This window comes from Colletotrichum jinshuiense, chromosome 2 (genome assembly GCF_051148585.1).
Source record: "Colletotrichum jinshuiense chromosome 2, complete sequence".
Taxonomy (NCBI): domain Eukaryota; kingdom Fungi; phylum Ascomycota; class Sordariomycetes; order Glomerellales; family Glomerellaceae; genus Colletotrichum; species Colletotrichum jinshuiense.
The window spans coordinates 4,314,513-4,337,251 of NC_139309.1; the positions used below are offsets into that span (position 1 = coordinate 4,314,513).

The 22,739-nt window shown below is 58.6% G+C and overlaps 7 protein-coding genes across 7 annotated transcripts; 4 read left to right on the forward strand and 3 right to left on the reverse strand.

The window, feature by feature from the left end:
* Positions 1-338: 338 nt before the first annotated feature.
* Positions 339-1,802, forward strand: EsH8_II_001119 (alpha/beta hydrolase; the record flags this gene model as incomplete). The annotated part of the gene is made up of 2 exons (XM_083264417.1): positions 339-744; positions 1,003-1,802. The coding sequence occupies 2 exons, from the start codon at positions 339-341 to the stop codon at positions 1,800-1,802; spliced, it is 1,206 nt and encodes a 401-aa protein (XP_083121739.1).
* A 3,409-nt stretch (positions 1,803-5,211) lies between these two features.
* Positions 5,212-6,224, reverse strand: EsH8_II_001120 (uncharacterized protein; the record flags this gene model as incomplete). Its single annotated transcript, XM_083264418.1, has 2 exons — positions 5,212-6,005; positions 6,065-6,224. The coding sequence occupies 2 exons, from the start codon at positions 6,222-6,224 to the stop codon at positions 5,212-5,214; spliced, it is 954 nt and encodes a 317-aa protein (XP_083121740.1).
* Positions 6,225-6,819: 595 nt separating this feature from the next.
* EsH8_II_001121 (mitochondrial carrier domain-containing protein) lies at positions 6,820-9,530 on the forward strand (the record flags this gene model as incomplete). The annotated part of the gene is made up of 7 exons (XM_083264419.1): positions 6,820-6,982; positions 7,042-7,122; positions 7,222-7,429; positions 7,719-7,852; positions 8,345-8,508; positions 8,690-8,862; positions 8,978-9,530. 7 exons carry the CDS (start codon positions 6,820-6,822, stop codon positions 9,528-9,530), a joined length of 1,476 nt encoding a protein of 491 aa, XP_083121741.1.
* A 1,885-nt stretch (positions 9,531-11,415) lies between these two features.
* On the forward strand, positions 11,416-13,952 carry EsH8_II_001122 (uncharacterized protein; the record flags this gene model as incomplete). Its single annotated transcript, XM_083264420.1, has 2 exons — positions 11,416-12,288; positions 12,339-13,952. The coding sequence occupies 2 exons, from the start codon at positions 11,416-11,418 to the stop codon at positions 13,950-13,952; spliced, it is 2,487 nt and encodes an 828-aa protein (XP_083121742.1).
* A 491-nt stretch (positions 13,953-14,443) lies between these two features.
* EsH8_II_001123 (tRNA lysidine(34) synthetase) lies at positions 14,444-16,810 on the reverse strand (the record flags this gene model as incomplete). Its single annotated transcript, XM_083264421.1, has 1 exon — positions 14,444-16,810. One exon carries the CDS (start codon positions 16,808-16,810, stop codon positions 14,444-14,446), a length of 2,367 nt encoding a protein of 788 aa, XP_083121743.1.
* A 740-nt stretch (positions 16,811-17,550) lies between these two features.
* EsH8_II_001124 (mitochondrial carrier domain-containing protein) lies at positions 17,551-18,444 on the forward strand (the record flags this gene model as incomplete). Its single annotated transcript, XM_083264422.1, has 1 exon — positions 17,551-18,444. One exon carries the CDS (start codon positions 17,551-17,553, stop codon positions 18,442-18,444), a length of 894 nt encoding a protein of 297 aa, XP_083121744.1.
* Positions 18,445-19,059: 615 nt separating this feature from the next.
* On the reverse strand, positions 19,060-22,514 carry EsH8_II_001125 (WD repeat WDR48 family protein; the record flags this gene model as incomplete). The annotated part of the gene is made up of 6 exons (XM_083264423.1): positions 19,060-19,251; positions 19,302-20,518; positions 20,571-20,781; positions 20,837-22,088; positions 22,179-22,263; positions 22,481-22,514. 6 exons carry the CDS (start codon positions 22,512-22,514, stop codon positions 19,060-19,062), a joined length of 2,991 nt encoding a protein of 996 aa, XP_083121745.1.
* Positions 22,515-22,739: the final 225 nt, after the last annotated feature.

The window sequence follows — 22,739 nt, forward strand, 5'->3', positions numbered from 1 at the left end:
GACAGCGGGTTTACAGGCCGCTCCATTCACTCATCCTCCAACCCCCACCTCCCTTCCCTTCTCCGGTACCTGCTTTGGCGATTCGTTTCCCGTTGCGTTGGGATGCGTACCTCCGTGCGGGAATGGGGCCTCCGTCCCACCCCGGCGCAACACCGCATAGCGCACATCCCAAACCCGCAGCATCCGATCCTGTGAAATTTCCCGCAAACGTGCAGCCTCGCCTCCCTTTGATCCAGCCGTGCAGATAACGGCCGTAGCACGACATCTCCCTAGGTGATTGGCGGAGGAGCTACCCCCCCAAAGTAAACAAATAAAAACAATAAAAAATACGAGCAGAAATGAGAGACAGGCTGTTACTCGAAACCCACCTGCAGCATGTAGGTCTCGGCCTAGCCGCGGCAGCGGCGGCGGCCTCCCTCCTCCTACTCGTCTCCCGCTCCGCCGCCGCCGCCCCCCCGGCCGCAGCCCCGGCCAACGACCGGCGCAAAACCGCCCGCTCCCCGAAATGGACCGTCCTACCCGCCCTCTCGACGCTGGGCCGCGACGAGCTGCCGTACCCGCCCGACGCGCTCCCCGGGGGCCGGGACGTGGCGACGGCGTACGGGAACCTGCGCGTGTATGAGTGGGGGCCGGAGACGGCGGAGCAGAGGGTGCTGCTGCTCCACGGCATCGGGACGCCGTGTCTCGCGATGGGGGGCGTGGCGGGGGAATTCGTGCGGAGGGGGTGGAGGGTCATGACTTTTGGTGAGTTATTGCATGTCTCTCGTCTGTCTAGTTGGAAAAGGGGTGATGAGGGGAGAGGGCGGTGATGTGAGAAAAAGTGACATGTTGAAAGGGGTACCGTGAGCAGAGTTCCAACTGATTCACGTTGGCGACGATCATGTCCCTCTTCACCCCCTTTATTCACCCACTTCGCCCTCATTTCACATTCCAGACTCAAATCCCCCCTCATGCCATCCGGTCCATTCCCCCCCCCAATAGCTTGCTTACAAGACGAACTAGATTTCTTCGGCCGCGGCTACTCTGACGCGCCCTTGGACCTCCCCCACGACGTCCGCCTCTACACGACCCAGATCCTCCTCGCCCTCGCCTCCTCGCCCCTGCCGGGCTGGACCGGCAACGACGCGTTCCACCTGCTGGGCTACTCCCTCGGCGGCGCCGTCGCCGCCTCGTTCACCGCCTCGCACCCGCACCTCGTCAAGTCCCTGAACCTCGTGGCCCCGGGCGGGCTGATCCGGTCCGCCGCGCACGTCGGGTGGAGGAGCCGGGTGCTGTACGCCTCGGACTGGGTGCCCGAGGCGGTGAGGAGGTGGTTCGTGACGCGGAGGCTGACGCCGGCCGACGCCCAGGTCGGCGGGGACGTCCCGGAGAAGGAGACGGTCGACGACGAGGATGGGAACGCCGAGTGGGACGAGCTGCGGCTCGTGGGCGGGTCGCGGATCGGCCAGGTGGTGAGGTGGCAGGTGCTGAACCACGCCGGGTACGTGAAGAGCTACATGTCGACGATACGGCACGCGCCCGTCTACGACCGCGGGGACGAGGAGTGGAGGGTGCTGGCGGGGGCGCTGGAGGCGCGGAGGGCCGGGGCCGGGGCGGTGCCGGGGCTGAGGAAGGGGCGGGTGCTGTTCGTGCTGGGCGAGCGGGACGACGTCGTGGTCCCCGGGGAGACGGTGTGGGACGCCGAGGCGGTGCTCGGGGAGGACGCGGTCGAGGTCGTGGTGCTCAAGGCCGGGCACGAGGTCGCCATCACCAAGGCGGCCGAGGTCGTCGGGGCCGTGGTTTCCGCGTGGGAGAGGGGCTAGACCTTTGGGAAGAACTAGACTTGTAGAATTCCCCCCTCCCTCCCTCTCTCTCCCCACCTTTTGGGATGGGACCCTGAAGATGGCGATCCTTTTGGTTGCTGGATCAGGGGTTAGGGGGGGCGGGAGGGTGGCTTGGGCTTTCGGGAGTTGCGTGTGTGATTTGAAGATTGGAATCGAGGCGCAATTCCCCGGCATTCGGGGGGGCGGTCAAAAAGGTGACGACGGAAGATTAGACAATGTCGGGCTGGCATGTTCCATCACTTCAGGGTTGCATTCCTCGGGACGCCCGCCGCGTCATCCTCCTTTTCTTTCATTCTTTGGTTGGCACGCATTGTCACCCGAGTAACAACGGCTTTTTTTTTCTTTTTTTTCCACATTTTCTCCCCTCGTGGCTGTATTGTTTGGAACGTGGGGGGAGAGAGAGAGGATCGATCGTCTCCTTTGCTAGATTATGTTTTTAAAGAAGGAAAGGGGGCGAGGAGGGGAATAGGGGGGGTGGCACGAACGGGAGCGGCTGCGAGGCTAAGCAGAAGTTTATTTCGACGGCAGCTGTGCACCCGACGACCGCCCCTAGTGGTGTTCGGTTTTGCCTGTAGCATATGGAATATTCCAGATAATGCCGGGAGGGAATTCGCGGCGAGAAGGAGGGTCAACGAAGTACATGCGTAAAGAAAAGAAACCCTCACGGGCACGGTTTGTCTCCTAACTGAGACCGTGGCCGCTGGCTCTGTCTAAGCCGGTAATTCGGCAATACAAGCATGAAGCACTCGGAAAACTCGATGGGTCGCAAGACTCTACGGAGTCCTTTGGGGATGGTGTAAGTTCAGGGCCCCGGCCCGGAGGAGGCAAGAGGTGGCGTCAGAGTCGTGAATTTCGTCGACAAAAGCCCTCTGAACCCATTCACAGGCGATATAAGTTATACAGACACAATCCTCGGCCAAGTAGGGGAGAGTAATCAACGTGTTTCTGATTGGAATCGTGGTATTGTCAGCCATGGAATGAAGAGGCTTGATGCGTAGTATATGCCAAGCATCACAAGAGTGACTGACCCCTGACGATGGGGGCCTGGCAAAACATCATACAGAAGGCGTCTGTCCCCATTTTCTCGCCCCCCTAGAATATGCGTTATATTGCCGATTATGACAGCCGCGGTCCTCCCCTAGACGCAAGATGCAACTTTCATGCCCAAGACTCCGTGAGGTTGACAAATCCTTGCGCTAGATGGCGTCTTACAAACAGGCGGAAGCCAAAGCATTCTTGTCAGAGATTCCTTTTGGTTACCAAAGTTCGAAACGTGAATAGGGGGCGATATACTTGAGAGTTCCGGGCTGGAGATTGACAGGCGCGGCCGGTCGCTTTACAGTCTTGCATCGTTTCCGCTCTGGAAGACAGGTCGTGCCACACTTGTAAAATATCTCCTGCCCAACCTTGAACAACCCGCCAAACTCCTTTTTTCCAGGTGGCTGGCTTTCGGAATTTGTACCTGGCAACCCCCCGAAACGTTCAAGGAAAGGTGAAATGATAAGATGACGGCGAGGTGAGGGGTGGCATGTGTTTGTCTATGGGGGTATCGACTTGAAGACAGGGTCGAAAGGGGGTTAGCCAGGGCTGACGAAACCAACTTCTTCACCTCCTCAAGGGCTTGCCAGGGAGCTTCGCACGAAGCCAACGCAGAGACCTGCATGAAGCTGCAACTAAAATACAGCTCTACCATGTAACCACGGCTCTTTCGGCCATGTAGAACCCACGGTGGCAAAAAAAAAAAAAAAAGGCCAGACGAGGCTACCCATACTTTGGTCTGTAGCCTCGAAGATGCAAGTGACATCAGTCGCATGCCACCGAGGGCACCCTCGACATTCCCAAAGCATACCATCACTATCCTCACTCAGGAAGCAAAACCACTATGACAATTCTAGGCCCAAGTAGGCCCAAAACTTTTCAGGAGCGAGGGTTGACTTGGACTAAGCTTGTCTCCAAGACCATTCCGGGTGCAACCCTCTCCCCCTATTCGACATGCTCTGGCTCAGGGTATTCGAAAAAAAAAACCCCCAAGGCCGGATTAAAAGCCCGATTTGAAACACGCCCGTCGAATTACATACCGGCATTCCGACCTTACCAAAGTCTATCCCGTTGACAGAAGACCATCCACGAGCAAGCCAGACTCCGCCGGTAGGAGCGGCAGAACACGTGCGCTCAAAGTATCTGTCTCTATTTTGCATGCTAGCATTGGAATTCAAGAACCCGGCCAGTCCCTCTTCTTCAAAGTTTATTCAAACGGCAACCGTTGCTGACGCAATCTCCGGACGTCAACCCATCGCCCACCTCGCGCCCCGTCAACTATAGCGTCTCTTGGAACGAGTGATGTCTCACACCCAGGCCGAGACACAACAAGGTAAAGAATGACTTCGTCTCTGAGGATATAATTCGCAATATCTCAACCACGGCCCAAGCAAGTGGCAAGAAGTGGCAATATATGCAAAAATACATGCAACACCGGGCATTCGCTGGTCGTCACCGACCCAACTACTACTCCGGCCCTCACTGGTTTATCGATGGGAGAGCGGACGGGATCCCGAGTTCTCCAGTGGGTATGGTCGCATGTGTTGGTCTCAGTAGAGAAAAGTGTTCATGAGGCTTCGGTGGACGCTAGCATGACGATGTTGGGCCGCCGAGCTGTTGCTCACCTTGGAATTGTGGGATTGGGAGCAACAAATACACGGGGGAATGGGAAGCTTGGAAAATACAATCATTCCCGCATTGCAATTCGGGACGGCGTAAGTTGTTATGTCTATTCATCTCTCATTGGCTCGTGAAATCATCTTTGCATTCTGCGTCTTGACCCCTTTCGAGAAAGTGGGGGCACCCGTGTTATCCAATTCCCAGAGTAATTGACACAAAGTATCGACGAGGCTTGGAACATTCATTTGTTGCGAATAAAGCACCGCGGAGGACTGAAGCACCTTGATCAGTTTCCTGACCGGCACTGCTCTGTATCGAATGATACAAGGCACCGTCTGGCGTGCAGTGCTCTTCACAAGGGCAGACCCTTGGATTTTCTAGCAACGGTGCAAGTATTTCCCCCTTTTCGTCTCGCATGCGTCTTCTGCTGTTGGCGATCCGAAATCTCACATGGAGCTGACGGTCGGACCAGCATCGCGGTGGTGCGCTGCGTCTGCGACGAACGATCGCAGACAACCCATGGCCGACCACCGGTTGCAGCCCTGGTAGTTATGCGAGTGCTAGAGCAATCCCTTGTCACAGGGTTGTTCTGGTCGAGTGCCTCAGCATCAGGTGGCTTGTGAACCTCGGCGCCAAATACATATGCTGGTGGCAACGGGTGCTTCGCACATCTGCAATGAAACTCTGGTGACGCGCAAAAGAACATGGTAAGCTAGCAGAGCCTTTTCCATCACTTGTCAAGCACCCTCGCCTTGACGAAGCGGTTGATTTGTTCCCGGGTAAGCTTGTCGTTATATTGCTCATGACATTCGTAAAACGAGATTAGCTCCTGGGTGCAATCAACCATGGAAGCAATGTCAACGTTGCTCTCTGCGAGCCAGGCTCCGTACCGCTGCACCCGGCCGAACCTTGCCTCGGGTTGCTTCTCCTTATCCGCGGGGTTGGGCGTGCCTGGAGTAGGGGGCAGTCCCGGCGCTCGACCTTGGGCTTGGGCCAGCGCCGCACTCGCGGCAGCAATGCCCGCCGCCGTTGGCTGATTCGAACCAGACATACTAGAGGAAGGCCGAAGGACCAGCACGAGCAAGACTGCAGTGAGTGCAATAGTGTGTGGCGCATACAGCAGGGGCAAATCCGTCATGTAGTGGTCGTTGATGATGGACCAGCCCAAGGCAATGTCCTCTTGGGTCAGATTCAGTTCCTGCTGGTAGTTGTTCAGAGTTCGGTAGGGTTGGTGAACTATGAGTTGGGAGCTCATCTCGGAGATCATGCAGAACTCGCACTCGCCGAGCTTGGAGGTGTCGAGACCGAGGAAGTCGGGCCACAGCGAGCGAGCCTCGCTGACGATCAGCCGAATATGCTGTGGGCACTCCTCCATCTTGCAGGCCAAGTACAGGGCGGTCGCAATTACTAGGTAGGGGTTCGTCCGGCGGATCTCGACCTTGGTGTAGAAGCGCTTGATGTAGACCTGGGCTGTGGCCATGGCCTGTTGTCGGACGACCATACGTTTGCCAAGGCGATTGACCTCTGCGCGGGACGTCGAGTCAGCAGGTACACAACACATACAAAGCTCCAGATGTACCCACGTTGGTTAAAGAATATGCCCAGATGCCGCGGCTGTGGGAGAGGGAACATCTGGACGAGCTCGGCATTGTCGTCTTCGAGTTTCTGGCGCACAGTTTGGAGTTCGTCTTTGGAAAACAACCAGAAACGACGCTGGGTCGACTCCCAGTAATTGGCAGCCATGACCTCTCCCTTGATTTAGCAAGTCCTAAATCATGATTCGGACGGAGAATATTCCCTGGACTTGGCGAGAGAATGGGACGGTTGGAGAGGAACAGCGAGGCTGAGGGGTGAAGTCGACGGAAGGTGGCAGCGAGGCTGGTGCAAAGAATCTCAGCCACATATCAGTGGCTTGTGCCCTCTCGATAACGATAAGGCGGAAGATGGCCGGGACGGGTCGACGGGAAACCGAGGAAGCCAGAAGCTCTGGAGCACTGGAGCTCCCGGATGCGATGCTAATTGGCGGCGTCTGATTGCCTCGCTTGTCCCGACTGTGGACCCCCATGTTGCCGAGCTTTTGACGCTGTGGCTTTGGCGCGAACCACTTGCGGCAGGCGGTTCTACTTTTTCTTGGTCGACGCACCCTCGCGATCCTCCTACGTCAGTCCTGTGACTTGCAGCATGCAAGTGTCGCGACAACGCTTCTTCGGTCCCGCCATGTCTTCGTCTTCATGAGACACAAACCCCGCGATTAATACTACACACCGCCGTCCTATGAATCCTGCGTCGAGATCGAAACCTCGACTCTACTGCCCTGTGCTCTGATGCCGCCGCCGCCATGGGGGTAACAGAATGGGTTGCCGAGCTCGAGATGGAGGCGGAGGAGTCGCAAAACCAGCGGGATAAACGAGTGGAGGATCTCTGGAGGCAATTGGACCCTCAGGGCTCGGGACATCTTGACTTTAAGGGGTTGCAGAAGGGGTTGAAGAGGATCGATCACCGTTAGCATCAATCCTTGTCCGACGCTCCCATGTGGTTCGGTGCTGACCTTGCGCTGCAGCCATGAAAAACGCGGACGACATGCTGCGAAAGATCATGACCGTGGTCGATACGAACGACGACGGAAAAATTCAATACGAAGGTAAGCTGCGTTCCTAGCGTCTGGCCGAGGCTGAAGCTATCGGCCGGGTTCCCCTGTCTTGAGGTCGAGGATAGCTACTTACCATGTTTTTCCTGCCAGAGTTCCGCTACTTTGTCGAGCAAACCGAGAGACAGCTGATGATTCTATTCCAGTCCATAGACAAGGACAACGATGGAAGGCTTGACAAGATGGAGCTGCAGGAGGCCTTTCGACGGGCAGGGCTTGTTGTGCCGATGCGCAAAGTCAGTGCCTTCTTTGGCGATATTGACATGAACAACGACGGATACATTAGCTTCGAAGAGTGGCGGTAAGTGCTTCCGAGATGTGCTTTTTCTATTCCTTTTGTAGATGGCGGGTGTGTTCTTCATGCCGGATTTTCGTAGGCATAAGAGGTGTGGCAAGCTCGACATGCCGGCTCCAGGAACTCAGGGGCAACAGGATCGCGATATGCTCGGTGTGGATGCTCGGTGTGGAGCTGGGAGGGGGCCCAGACGACTCGCGATGCCACGGCTTTGCCCGCCTTTTTGCGCCTTGCTCTTCCCGTTCCCGTTCCCGTTTCTCCTTGGACAATTTACTGACAAGAGCCACGTCCCCAGGGATTTTCTTTTGTTTATGCCGACACACAGCGGCCACGCACCCCTCAAGGCTGTGTTGGACTTCTATTCTTCCATCGTCACTCTGAGCGCTGAAGGTGACTCGATGGTTTCGGAGGAAACACTTGAAGGCTTAGGTACGACCGGCTTCCTTCTGCAAACCCTCTTTGGATCCATTTTGAGGATCGCATCCCCTCCGGATCGTGAGCCTGGTGCTACCGAGCCCCTCACCGACAAAGACGGCCAACCAGTGGTGGTTCCTCCCAAGGAAGGAGCGCCCCTTCCCGGCACTGCGCAACTTCCGACATCGTCGAAACCATCACAGCAGACCTCACCCAACAGCAGCTTTACAGATTCTTCACAAACATCCACACCGATCGTATTACCGATAACACCACCACCAGGCTATTCAGGTACCAGCGCCAACATGAACAATATGAACATGGAGGCAGCGGTGCTGCAGGCGTGCATCGAGGCCGCAGACGAGAAGCGCGCAGACATCCTCCGACGACTCCCCGGCGTCGGCACCTCTCAAGCGAACCAGGTCACAGGCTCCGAGCAAGGCTCCAGCTCAGATGCAACTGTAGCACCCAAGACCAAGAGACTGACTGACTTCGCTCCTGATCCAGGTTATTTTATCGCAGGTGCCGTCGCCGGAGGACTCTCTCGCACTGCCACTGCGCCCCTCGATCGCCTGAAAGTGTATCTCCTCGTGAACACTCGGGTGAGCACCACCGAGACTGCTGCCACCGCTCTTAAGCAGGGACGCCCCCTAGTCGCCCTTCGCAACGCTGTACGACCATTCAGCGACGCCGTCAAGGATCTCTGGAAGGCTGGCGGCATGCGCAGTCTTTTTGCAGGTCTGTCTTTGACTCTCCTTTTTCACAGCCAGGCCATCCTTTCTCTTACTCTCTCCATGTGCGATGGAGGACCAAGCTGAGAAGAAGTGGCTGCTTTGAACACTTGCTGACCAGGTCAAAGGCAATGGGCTCAATGTCATCAAGATCATGCCTGAGAGCGCGATCAAGTTCGGATCATACGAGGCAGCGAAGCGAACCCTCTCTAAGCTTGAGGGCCACAATGACCCCAAACATATCAACAGCTACTCAAAGTTTATTGCGGGCGGTGTTGCTGGCATGGTTGCCCAGTAAGTCTTTATTTCCGTTTCCTACTGCCATCCATTGTTATTTTATTATTATTGAGAGCTGCTGTTCATGCCTCTCTTTGGCCATGTCTCCCGCCTTACCACTGACACTTCCTAGGTTCTGTGTGTACCCACTGGACACACTGAAATTCCGACTCCAGACATCTACGGTCCAGGGCGGCCTCAGTGGTAACGCCCTTGTTCTCGACACTGCCAAGAAAATGTGGCAGGCTGGCGGGGTGCGCATCGCCTACCGTGGTGTTACTATGGGCCTTATGGGCATGTTCCCGTACAGCGCCATCGACATGGGTACCTTTGAGTTCCTGAAGTCCTCGTACAAGAGTTACATGGCGAAATACCGCGGAATACATGAAGAAGACGCCAAGCCGGGGAATATCATGACGGGCATCATTGGTGCCACTAGTGGCGCTTTTGGCGCTTCAGTGGTGTACCCGCTCAACGTCCTGCGCACGCGTCTACAGACGCAGGGCACCATCATGCATCCTGCAACCTACACGGGAATTGTGGATGTTGCGCAGCAGACACTCAAGAACGAGGGTGTGCGGGGCATGTATAAGGGTCTCACACCTAATCTACTCAAGGTTGCTCCAGCACTGAGCATCACTTGGGTTGTGTACGAGAACTCAAAGAGACTCCTTGGCTTGGAGTGAGAGAAGACTTGGAGACAAGGGGGGGTTGATTTACTACAAAGACTCGAGCGACTACAAGAGCCAGAGCATGGTCCGGGACTCCCATTTGAATCAGGGAGGGAGATTAGGAAGGCGTCGGGGGAGCGCCTGTGGCCGCCTCAAGAGCGGCCTATACGTTGTTTATATAGCCGTCGTCATGGCGTTTGGAAGACCCGAAGGGCCGAAGGGAGATACCAGAAGACTTTTGCTTGCTGCAGGGGACGAAGAATCCGGGCTGGCGGCATCTAGGTACACTAGTCAGAAGCCCCAGAGATGTGTGCTCAATACAGACGAACGCCGGCATGTTCCTGGCCGATGACCACGACGTGTACAATGAAATGTTTGGCTAATCTAGGCCATGGAGATGACAGAGGAGGGGCCTTTAAATGGTGCGCGTTAGTGAACCCAACCCCTCTGCCGGGCTCAGATTAAGATTTAACGATAAGCCTTGAAAGTTTGTTCGGCGCGGATGGCACGTCGTCGGCTGCCCCGCGAGAACCCATTGCCCTGCAGAAGCTTCATCAGGAGCTTACGTGCGATCGTCGTCACCCCGCGTACTTTTCCCCAACCACGAAGAAGCTTGGTTGACGGCAGGCTCCATTAGACATGCAGAGAGACGTCTGTGATTCGTAACGCGCGACATGCCCTGCTCGGAGCCGTAGCCGAAGTCGGTAGGCTCGAGCCAATTGCAGCATTGGGACTTTTGTCAATGTAATATCGGGCAGAAGATGCCCCACTGCACCTAGATTCTCTTCGCTGCCTCACACGTGCATGGTGGGGGGAAAACGCTTCATTAGCCTTTTTTTTTCTCCCTCTGGCAGTCAAATTGCACCTGAGCTAGTATGAACTTGGCGGAACTCGCCTTGGCTATCCTTGCTGGCGCACAGCACAAGTTCCTTCGCGGCATCGTCTTACCATCCCCACACCACCTGGCTGTCCAATTGAGTTCAACGGCGGCACCCACCGCACCCTTCGTACTCTCGTACTTGTCGTGCATTTGGCATTTGTAAGTACTTTCTTCTTATCTAGCTTCCTGTTTCGTTGGGAGCATAACATAGTAAGCTCGTCACGCAAGAGTCACTACAGGCAAACAGGCGGCCTGGGACGCGTGAACCGGGATCATGTGCTAGGCAGTCAAGTCCCTGCCGCAGCCTCTGCCCGCTGCGCGGGTACTCGGTCTCATATCTCCCTGATCGACAAGCTTACGAGTCGCCCCTCTTACGATGTTGAGTCCATTCACCGTATCGGGTACAGGCGCCGTGTGGCCTTCTTTTGCGTCTTCGGCGACCCGACTGGGATCATTTTCGATTGCAATTCTACGAGTGGCTGGCGGGACCCATCCCATGTCCCTAGACTTTGAGTCTCTTTTACCTTAGTAGAGAGAGAGAGAAAGAGTGACAGAGCCGTCAAGCCGTAAGACTCGGTCAATCGCTCCTCTGTGCCGCTTTCCCTCAACCTCCCCTCCTTCCTGTCTCAACCAAGTGAACGCGCAAACTCTTTCGTGGCCTGATTCCTCCTCCTTCCCTCTTCCATCGTCTAACGGCTTTGCTGTTGACAAGTGCAATCTTGCTGAGAGCCTTTGCGTATGCCGTTGTAAGCTTCCGGTTTAGCATCCCGGGGACCGAGGCCGCCACCCAAACTGTTTGACACCGTTTCTTGGCATCCGTTTGACCCGTCCACGACACTGCGCGTGTCAGCCAAGACCCTCGCGAATCAGTGTTGCCCTTGGCCTGTCACCGTCTGCCGTCTGAGTGTCTGTTCAAAGGGCCAAGCTCAAACAACAGGCGCATAGCACTAAGAGAAAGACGGGACGAAGGAACGAAACGGAACAAGCACAGAGAAGGGTCGTAAATAGAAACCGCCCGCCATGCCGGCCCCGTATTCCGACAACCTGTACTCGGCCGACGACTCCGACCTAGAAGTCGCGGACGACGACCTCGAAGTTCACCTCTCGCCTACTGACGGCTACTTCCAAGGCACCTCATCGTCAGCTGGCGGCATCTACCCACCGCAACAGGAATACGACTACCACCAGGACAACGTCACCGACGCGACGCTCCCCACGTCCGCTGGCGTACCGCATGTACCCAACATCCTCGTCCAGGACCCGTCTCTACAACAGAGCTCCTCCCAAAAGGGTCGTGAAGCTAAGGAAGAGACAAGGTTAAACTCGCCCGCCGCTCCGCAGAGGGCCTCGTCACCTGCTGCATCCATCGACGATTACTACGACGGGGCTTCGACATTTGCCAATAGCGAGGCGACGCCATCGCATACGACATATACCTCCAACGCCCAGAGCTCGTCGTCTTATACGCCCTACGTGCCCTCTACCGACTCTCCCCTGCGCACACCCCGGACTCATCCAAGTCGGAATCTGTACACGCACCCGACATCTCTGTTTCATATCCCTAGGGAGGCGCCACCTGCCTACTCACCGTCGCCTACGTCACCACTGTCGTCCTCTCCTGCAGAGTACAGGAACTATCAGACATTCAACGCAACTACAACCATGGGAGCACCCGAGGAAGAGAGACGCCTGCTGGGCCGCCGCCCCGAGAGCATGGGCGATGAGCCTTATGATGACGATGTCCCTAGACCTTTGCCCACGTGGAAGGATAGAGCTAGTAAGACGTTTCCATGGGCGTCGAGGCGGACATTGAAGACAGTGCTCCTGGCCGCCCTGGTGTTCTTTACTTTGTCAGGTTTCCTGAGCATGCTCGCCTCAGCTGTCATTCATACGGTACGTGCTACCTCGCCTTTGGCCATATGCTTGTGTACTGACACCCTCAGCCATCCGACGAGGCTCCTTCCAAGGAGCCCGCCAAGAGTTACGACCCTGTCACTGGCCTCCCTATCAAGGACGGCCCCTCTCTGCCAAACAATCCCTCTCAGCCAAACCGGCCTTCGCAGCCCGGCATGCCTGCCGATGCCGTCCCCTGGAGGCCTGATAGCACCTGTCTTCCGACTGAGTACCGTTTCGAACCCAGGGTCTTCGGTCTGTCCTTCACCCCAGACAAGACTGTGGGCATTCTTCAGTCTACCGAGACCAATTTGCCCTCCCGCGGTTTCCAGCCCCATGTGTCTGGCGACCTCATCGTCCGTCGCCAAAAGGCCAGCAGCCCAGGCCCCGCTATTGAGCTCGAGGTCGTGGCCAACGATGAAGCACTTGATGTCGGCGTTGAGTGGGACTCTGATTCTCAGCAGCTCAAGATCAAGACGCCTCAGAGAGTCGAATGGACCAACACCCGCAGGCCCTGCATAACGCTGCGCGCCACCATCTGGGTCCCGGAGAACGCTGAACTGCGGTCCTTGTCCCTCGGATCGCTGAACCTCGGAGTCCAGATAGTGGAGGACCTGGTCATCAACATCAAGAACGGCCTCGAGATCAACGCAGTGTCCGCCGATGTTCACACCCCACTGAACCCGCCCGACTCGTACCGGCTGAACTCGCGCGACATCGTTGTGAAGACCATCTCTGGCGACATCATGGGGTCCTGGCCGCTGTACGACTCGCTCAAGCTTACCTCCGAATCCGGCGACATTAACACCGTCATCAACCCGCAGCAAGCCCTCGAGTCCGCGCCTCGGCCCGCAATCCTCGAGGTCTCCACCAGCTCAGGCGACATCACCGTGAAAGAGCCCCTTGACAAGGCCGCGCAGAGCAGCAAGGCCGACACCGTCATCCCGCCCAGGGACTACATCACCAACATCGAAAGCAAATCCGGCACGGTCCACGCCTGGGTCGCCTTCAGCTCCGTCGCCATCGTCTCAACCATCAGCGGCGATATCGCCACCGAGTTCCTGCCCGTCTACAACCTAAGCCTGCTCAAGGCCGTCACGGAGCCGGAGCTGCACACCAGCACCAAGAGCGGCGACATGGCCATCAAGATCCTCGAGCCGCTCTGGGTCGAGATCGCCAGCACGAAGGAGTCCCGGCGTGAGAAGCCGAGGACGAACCCCAATGTGCCCGTCGACATCCCCACCAACCCCCTTCCTCTCCCCAACATCCCGGACAAGCTCCCCCGCATGCCCGAGATCCCCTTCACTCCTATCCCCGGCCGTCAGTGGAGCGGTGTATGGCCCATTAGACGCTCGTCGGTCGATGCCTCAACCCAGACACAGGAGGAGCGTGCCGTCTCCGCCCAGAACCAGCCGCCGATGCGCCATCTCAAGTCCTCCCATAACACCGTAAGCGGCGATATGAGGATCTACTACCCTAGGTCCTGGGAGGGCGCCATCAGTGCCGAGAGCGTCAGTGGCAGCATTGAGGTTCGCGGCAGGGACGTCCATATCGACAGCAGAACCGGCTGGCCCAAGTCTGTACACGCACACAAGGGCCAGTATTCGGCGTGCGAGGCCTCGCTCGGCAGCGTCTCCGGCAGCCAAGTTCTCGTTGTTGTTTAAATTGGGCGGGTGCATGAGGGACTCGTTCCTTCATGAAAAGAGAGGATGAGAGAGCGGAGGGGAAAGGGGGTTCCGATACAAGAAAAACAAAAAGGGGGGGAAAATGAAAGAAAATGTCCAAAAATGCAGGAAATATTTGGATGGATATAGGGATACATATATACATATACCTGTCGTTACGAGATTCGGATTTGAAAGATTACGGCGTTCGGACGGCTCCGCAGATGGGAGCGTTTTCACCATATATAGTTTGGAAATACCGGCGAGGAAGCACGACCTCGACTTTTTATTATTGTAGTTCAGTATATCAGCATCGCCTTTATTTTATATTGCTCTAGCCCCGTGGGTATGGTCCAATGTTGCGCATATCAACCTGAAGCATTGTAACTTGGTCTTATTTATGTGTGTTTATGTATGTGTGTGTGTAAAAGGCATTGTAGTTACATAGGTGGGGGGTATCTCATGCGGTTTTTTTTCTACACCTTGATATACTAAAGCCGTCGCCTGCTCCTGCGCATCTTCTTCCTTCGGATGCCACTGATCCGCTTCCGAACCCTCTCTTCCGCCATGCCCTCCTCATAAACCCTCTTCCTCAACATGGCAGCCTTTGCAAGCGCGGCCCGGTGGTCCTCCCCGCGACCGACGCCGGCGGCGGCCTTGGCACCGCTCAGCAGCCCCAGATCGACCTTGCGGTACCGGACCTCGTACTGCACCCACCTCTCCAGGCCGGGCTGGCGGATCCCCAGCGTCGGCAGCGCGAGCATCCTCAGCACCTCCTCGCCCGTCTCCTCATCGCGGTTCACGGCGTAGAGCGCGGGCAGGGTATACCGTACCTTCCCCGGAGCGAAGCGTTTCAGCATCCCCTCGAGGCGGGCCCTGGACTCGTCCGACCTGTCGCTGTTGATCTTGCCGGCGGCAGGGCTGCTGGCGGACGAGGCATCGTCGCCGTGGCTCTCGGCGGCGGGGTCAACCCCCCCGAGCCCCTCGCGGAATGCCTTGGCGTGCAGCTTCGAGAAGGGCGCGATCCGGAAGACGGCCTTCACCCGCCCCCTCACCCGGATCCAGAACCGCCCGTCCCAGAGCTGGAACCGACGCCACGAGTACCACCGCCTCGACTTAGACACCGGGTGAGGCAAGGGCTGCCGGTGCAGCTGCGCCAGCCGCTCCTTGCCGCTGCCGCCGACCTCGTCCTCTGCCGGCCGCGGGGTGGGCGGGAACTGCGGGTACCGCCGATCGTTGAGGTTTGTCGTCGTCGTGAAGGTCATTTCCGGGACGGGGTGGAGGGAGGGGTAAGGCTCCCGGACGAGGTACCATCTGTTCTTGCCCACGGGGAGGAAGAGGACGGAGCCTTGGTTGAAGGGCTTTGGCGGCGCCGAGGAGGCGTCTTGCGGGTCCGCGAGGGCGGGGAAGAGCCGCGCGACGACGGTCTGGAGGGACGAGAGCTGCGGGGGGTTCCGGTCCGGCGAGACGAAGGCGACGAGCCTCCTCACGAGCAGCGCGGCGATGGTCCGCCTGTGCGCGAGCCGCAACTCCCGCCTCGCGTCGTCGTACATCGACTTCCTCCGCCCCCTTTTGGCGGCAACGACCTTCATCTCCGGGAGCCGGACGACGAGCGTGCCGACGTTGGGCTCGAACTCGGCCATCACGCCCCGCCGGATCCACCTCTCCGCCTCCCACTCCTGGCCCCTCACCCTCGCGTTGCACCGCGCCGACATCCTGAGGATGTTGTCCTTGCGCAGCGCCTCGGGCAGCGTGTGGTTCTTCACCATGTATCGCACGGCGTTCCGCGTCGTCAGCGTGCGGTCCTTGTTCGTGGCGTCCTCGAACCAGCGGATGTTGTTCGCCTCGCACGTCGCGATGAGCCTGTCCTTGCTGAACTCGAGCAGGGGGCGGTAGATCATGACACCGGCGTCCTCGGTCCGGATCCTCGTCATGTTCCTCGCGGCGGCGGCGGCGGCGGCAGCCTTGGCCCTCGCCTTGGCCGAGGCGGTGCTCGCCGCGGCGAACAAGGGGTCGCCGTCCTCGTCGTCGACGTAGGGGCTCTCGTGCCACCCCATCTGCAGCCCGGCCCTCAGTTCCGCATCGTACAGGTCCAGGTCCAGCTCGGACGAAAGCTGGCGCCTCACGTGCCTCCAGTCGCGCTTCGGCGGGCGGAAGCTGATCTGCGGGATGCGCATCATCTGGTCGTCGACGTGCCCGCTCTCGTACACGCCGTGCATGTCGTAGCACTCGGGTATGTTCCCGGCCTTGGACATGCCCCTGAGCCCGCGGCTCCCGTGGCCGGCGAGCAGCCTCATGAGCACGGTCTCGTACTGGTCGTCCTGGTGGTGGGCGAGGAAGATGCTCTCGACGTGCATGGCCAGGCACAGGATGCCGAAGCGCCGGTACCGCGCCCGCCTCGCCATGCTCTCGAGGTTCGGCATCTCGGCCGGGTTGCCCATGACGCCCTCGCTCTTCCAGCTCACCGTGTCGACCTGCGCGCGGATGTGCCGCAGGTTCCGCAGCTCCTTGACGACGGCCACGGCCTCGTCCCGGCTCTCGGGCCTCAGCCCGTGGTCGACGACGAAGGCCGAGATCTTGGCCAGCGGGTTGTCGACGATGCGCATCAGCGGGTTGATCTCGCGGAGCTGGTTGAAGAGGAACGCGAGCGCCATGGAGTCGACCCCGCCGGAGATGGCGAGGGCGACGCGCCGCGGCTGCGCGGTGCGGGCATGTGGGAATCGGGGGGTCGTGGCGGCGCGGACGGCGTCGAAGAACTCGAGGAAGCTTATGGGTTTCGGGACCGGGTGGAGGAACTGCGTTGCTGCTGCTGCTGCTGCCGTTGCGGTCGTCGCCAGCGGGGTGTTGGTGAGGCCCATTCCATCGTGCGGTGGCTGGGCAGCTCTAAATAATAATGCTTTTTTTTCTGGGGTTTACTTATGCGGTCGCGTTTTCCTCTTGGCTTGGTGAGCCTTCGGGGGGCCAGCTTCGTTTGTGCAATTGGCGAATCAGTGAAGCAAAGTGACGGCGGCGGCGTAAAAGATGGAGTCTCCTCCGGGGGGCGGTGCCACACACCTACCGGGAGAGCTCAGAAACTCAGGCGCCTCGGAGCAAAGATTTCCCAACTAGCTCCCCCCCCCGCGCGCTCGTCGGGTACCCTACCGAGACCTCCGAGCTCCCAGGACCCCTGCGGCTATTTTTTTTTTCTCTCTGTCTGGCTTTACGTACAAGGGGGGGGGGCCACCGACCGACCGAGCTCCGATATCTCCAATGCCTTTGTGATATCAACACCATCCACTTCTCTCCCACGCCCACTCCCTTCGCCGTGAAATGCTCCCAGCGCCGTCATAACACCAGGCTCCGGCCTCGCCCTCTTTTTGCACCATCCAATTGACTTTGTACGGCATTATTCCACCACCTGGGAAAGACAACAACCTTCGAGATCTCCATTCCAAAGCTGCACTCCCCCGTCTAAAAGCACGCGGACCCGAAACAGCTTCCTCAATAGAAAACAACCCCTCCCTCTTCCGATTTCTAAACCCGCTCCAACCCAAACGCCGATAGACCGACGGAAGAGAATACAAGGAAGAATAAAAAGAAGAAGAAGAATAAGCACAAAATGTCGTCGTCAAACACCACCCCCTTCACAACGGCCCTCCTCGCGGGCGGCATCGCAGGCACGACGGTGGACCTGACGCTCTTCCCCCTCGACACGCTCAAGACGCGCCTCCAGTCCTCGGCCGGCTTCTTCCCCTCGGGCGGCTTCGCGGGCATCTACCGCGGCATCGGCTCCGCCGTCGTCGGCTCCGCCCCGGGCGCCGCCTTCTTCTTCTGCACCTACGAGGCCTCCAAGTCCGTCATCGCCGCGCGCCTGTCCCCGCCAGCCGGCCCGAGGCCGTCCTGGGCCGACCCCGTCTCGCACATGCTCGCCGCCTCGCTCGGCGAGATCGCCGCCTGCGCCGTCCGCGTCCCCACCGAGGTCGTCAAGCAGCGCGCCCAGGCCGGCCAGCACGGCGGCTCCTCCCTCCTCGCCTTCCGCTCCATCCTCGCCCAGTACAACACACCCGCCGGCCTCGCCGGCGTGTGGCGCGAGCTCTACCGCGGCTGGTCCATCACCGTCCTGCGCGAGGTGCCCTTCACCATCATCCAGTTCCCGCTGTGGGAGCGCCTCAAGCGGTGGGGCCGCGAGCGCAAGCAGGTCAAGAACGGCGGGGCCGGCACGAAGCAGGCCGAGGTCGACGTCAGCGCCGTCGAGAGCGCGCTGTACGGCAGCGTCGCCGGCGCCACGGCCGCCAGCATCACCACGCCGCTCGACGTGCTCAAGACGAGGGTCATGCTGAGCCAGCAAAAGGAGAAGGTCGGCGACGTGCTGCGGACGATATACAAGGAGCACGGCATCCGGCCCTTCTTCGCCGGCGTCGGGCCGAGGGTCATGTGGATCAGCATCGGCGGCGCCATCTTCCTGGGCAGCTACCAGTTTGCGGTCAACACTCTGACCGGCGGCGTGCTCTGATGAGATGGACGGCGGGGAACTGGGCCGCAAGGAGTTACTGGGGTTACGGCGCGCGAACTGGGCATAGACGCGTGCGCCGACCCGCGATGAGCTGGACACACGGCGCGGCCGGCGATGGTGAAAAGGAAAGAATCTGTATTGGGAGGCTTTCAAACTGCCTCCTCTCCCCCCACGCTGTATAAATACGATCAAGCACTCAGCCAGATGGGCTGCGCTTGGCAACTTTTCCGCTATGTACATTACTGAGAACGCCATAATACCCGTACTGATAGAAGTTATATAGGGACGCTTCACTCATGGTTCTTGGTCGCTAGTCTTCACGTCGACCCAGGTCGCGGACACTACGCTGGGCTCCCGTTTCCCTAGATGAGGGTTCCGCAGAAACGCCTTCGTTCGTCGCCACCCATTGGCTATTCGAGACTATCCTGCAGCCGCTGGGAACCAAAATGTCTCCGTCGAAGGCGCGGCGGTGCCTTGCGATGGAGCACGCTTCAGGTATGTTCCTTGGTCGGTAGTCTTTGCCACGCCAAGGACATTGAAGCTCGTCTCCTGTTTCCAGGGACGACGCGCTCGAACATATGCCTTCTTCCGATGCCACCAATTGGCTGGCAGAGACTATCCTGCGGCCGTTGGAGGCGTGGCGGTGCCTTGCGAGGGAGCCGACTCCGGCTCCGGAGCTACGGGCTGAGGAGGCGGTGGGTTTGGAATCTCCTTGCGCCCGTTCGCCTTGTAGAACAGCTGGACGTCGTTGCCGCCCTTCCAGATGTGCGCTCGAAGCGTCGCAAGAGTCATTGTAATAGGAAGTAACTGTTCCGAGTTAGCATGAAGCACCGGACGCACGCGTTTATACCACATACCTGGTCATTGCAGTACAGCTCCAAATATTCGTGAGGCAGGAGCGCATCCGGTTCTGGATTCTCGGGTTGCGGGTCGATCCGCTCCGCAACGTAGGCCAGAATCTTCTTGACGCGAAGCATTCGGTTGGCGTTGAGACGGTTGTTGCCATCAGTTGTTGCAATGTCCGGCAAGCTGTTCCCCCACGGTTGAAGCACGAATGACACCTTGATGGGTTCCTTCACGGGAATCTGGCTTTGGAGCAGAACCTCGCCCAACCACATGGGACCACGCTGCTCAATGATGTCCGCGCCCCGCCCAACAGTCTCTACGGTGCCTTGGTAAATGTTGGCGCTGCCACCCGTTGTCTCTTCCTGAAGGACGACCTTTGTGCCAGGAGGCAGTTTGAGTACCGGCGTGTCATTTGGCAAGCTCGGTGTGACCTTTGTCTCGATGAGCTTATCGGGGTTCTCGGTCAGTGACTTGTCGTAGTCGTTGCGAATCTTCTGGATGGCGCCCAGGAAACTGTCGTCAACCTCCTTTTCGTGTGTTGATGATGCCTCGGACTCTTCCGCCTTCTCGTCCACCACTGCAGGCTTTTCCGGAGCCGTCGTGGAGGCAGACCGCCCAATCTTCTTGCTGCCAAAAGACATGCCCATGCCCATACGGAACTTCTTCCCCTTGCCAAACGGCGTGCTCGGAGCCTTGCCATTGGCGGCGTCTTTGTCCTTCTCCTTCTCCTTCTCCTTCTCCTTGTCCTTTCCTGCGTCCGTATTCGGCTTGGCTTCGGCAGCAGGCGTCTGTTCGGCGGGTGTTGCTGGTGCTGCGGTAGGCTTCGCAGCCCCCTCGATAGGTCCGATTGCGCTTGTGAAGTAGTCCTCCCTCTCGTCTGAAGGCCGGCTGAACTGTGATGATTTCTTATCTAATGGGCTGGCGGGGGTGGCGACTCCTTCCGGAACGTCGTGAAGCTTGCCAGATGGGCCTGGCGTGGCGAGCCCAATAGCCATGCCAGGGGTCATGGGGTAATGGGAGCCATTCGCACGCGGTGTGGTTCCCGAGTTCTCATCCCAGCCAGAGTCGCCGGACGGGATGACTATTGATGACGGAGGGTTCGCGCGGCTTGCTGCCAGCCTCCGCTCTACCGACTCGTTGAGCGTTTGACGATAGGCCTCGTCTCGCTTGATTTCCTCGTCGATCAGGCCATCAAACAGATAGCGGAGGATCCATTTCCCAAGGTTGACTACGAGGTATGATCAGCTAATGGTCGTCTTTGGGTGGTGCATGTATCTTACTTCTTTGGTCTTCCCTAAACTCTACCGGCTCCTCCAATTCTAGCTCATCTGCGTACATCTCTGCGTCGAAACAGTTGAACGGTTCCAGAACCACAGTCAGACTTCCGGAGCTGATGTCGATGGAGCACCACGGGGCCACGGCTTCGGTAGTGTTGACTTCTGGCTCAACATCCTCGAGGTGTCTCTTGGCGTACTTTTCTATTGGTTTACACTGCGATGGGTTAGCGGTTTGTCGCTTTAAAAATTACTGGCTAGGGTCGACGTACCTTGATGAGGTCCCACAGGAGGACATCGCCGGCAGTGTCCAGGGTCAAGACTCTCCTCCTGTCGTTCAAGAGCCTGTGCTTGACCAGACCAAACTGGCCCTCAATCGTCTCCTCTGGGTTCTGGTTGATGGGTTCGGTCCCCAGCGGCACATGGTTCCCAACAGCCGGGGGTGACTCCGGGCTAGCGGTGGTCTGGACAGGGAAAGTTGCCGTGTTGGAAATTCGCAGAATGGACCTGGCCGAGATTTCCTTCTTTGGCGCGTTTGCCGGCGGCGGGTTCGAGGACTGCCTGGGTCTCGAAGTCGTAGATGCGGCCCGCTGGCGCCTGAACGCCTCGGGAAGCTGTAGGTTAGGCCCCGTGTCTACGTTGGACCAGCGGTTGATGGACGAAGTGTTGGTGGCGGTCCAGATGTAATCGCCCGCCGCCACGACCTTGCTGATGGAGTGGGATTCGTGCGCCACGGCGACTGAAAGACCCTCGTCCAGGTCTTCCAGGTTCCCTCGCACGTCCGTCTTGACAACAAAGCCGGACCGGTCACTGCTGTAGAAGGTGCCCAGCTCGGGGTCGTCCGAGAAGAGCGACCAGACGCTGTCTTCGTGCATGGTGAAGGTGTACATACAGCGACCGGCTGTCACGCTCCACAGCTTGACGGTGTGATCCGAGCTGGCAGTCAAGACCTTGTCGCCAGCCTCGTTGAGCAAGATACCGCGCACATTGTCCGTGTGACCGACGAACTTGGTGACCCTCTTGCCGGAACGGGGGTCCCATAACCGCACGACAGACTCGGGGCCGCCGTTGGCCATGATGTTGTGTCCGACGCTCAGGGCGTAGATGGAGCCCTTCTCGGCGACCTCGTCGCCTTGGGTATCGATCTCGAGAGTCTTGCCCCCTCCGTTCAAGTCCCACAGGTATATCTTGCGGTCGAAGCCGCCAGAGGCGACCCAATTGACGGAGCCGCCGGGGGGTGTCGCGACGCACTTGACGTAGTCGGCGTGCTCTCCAATGGTCGAGGGGATCTCGTTCGCTTCGGAGTGCGGGCGCCAGACCTTGACCGTCAGGTCGTTCGAGGCGGTGACCACGGCCGAGTTGTTATTCGCGAGGACAATATCGTTGATCCAGGCCATGTGCGCCTGCGTCTGGGAGCGGAAGGCGGTCTTGGATTTCGTCTCGGGCGCGGGGGCGCGGGCGCCGCCCTGGAGGTTGAGGTTCAGGTCCCATGCGCAGATGTAGCCATCGCGGGCTCCCGAATACCTATGTGTAGACGGACATGTCAGCGACCATTGGCGCGCGAGAGGGACTGCGGTTCGGGGGTCGTTGTCTCGGGGAGGAGGGGTGGCTTACAGGATGGCGTTGTCCTTGTCGACGGCGAGGCCATTGACGCCTAGTCTGTGGCCGCCGCCCTGGGAACCAGCCGGGAGCTCGAGGACTACGGGAAACGACTATTAGCGACCGAGGTCGAGGTCTCTGGGGGACACCACACCGCAAGGCGCGTAGGTCTTGCGATGGCAGGAGAGAGGCTCGTGTCGCTCGTCTCTTTGGCGGACGTGCGGGGTTGCGTCGTCGGCCTCAGCCAACTTGCGGCGGAAGCACAACGGCGCACGCGACAGGCAGACAGCAAAGCGACAGCGGCACAGCAGACTTACCATAGCTGATCCTCTGGCGCGCCTTTTTAGCCATCTGGAGCGTTGGGCGGGGCTCAGATTACAGATTACGCATGCAAGGAAGGATACAATGCAACGGAGAAGGGCGATGCAATACTGAGGGATAAAAGGATGGAACAAGCAAATTGTATTTGGAGCGAAGGGGTGGTGATGCTGCAAAGATGTGGGCTGCGGTTGGTTTATGGGTAGAGAGAGAGAGAGAGCCTGGGTATGATGTAGGTATGGGTTGGATGGCCAGACG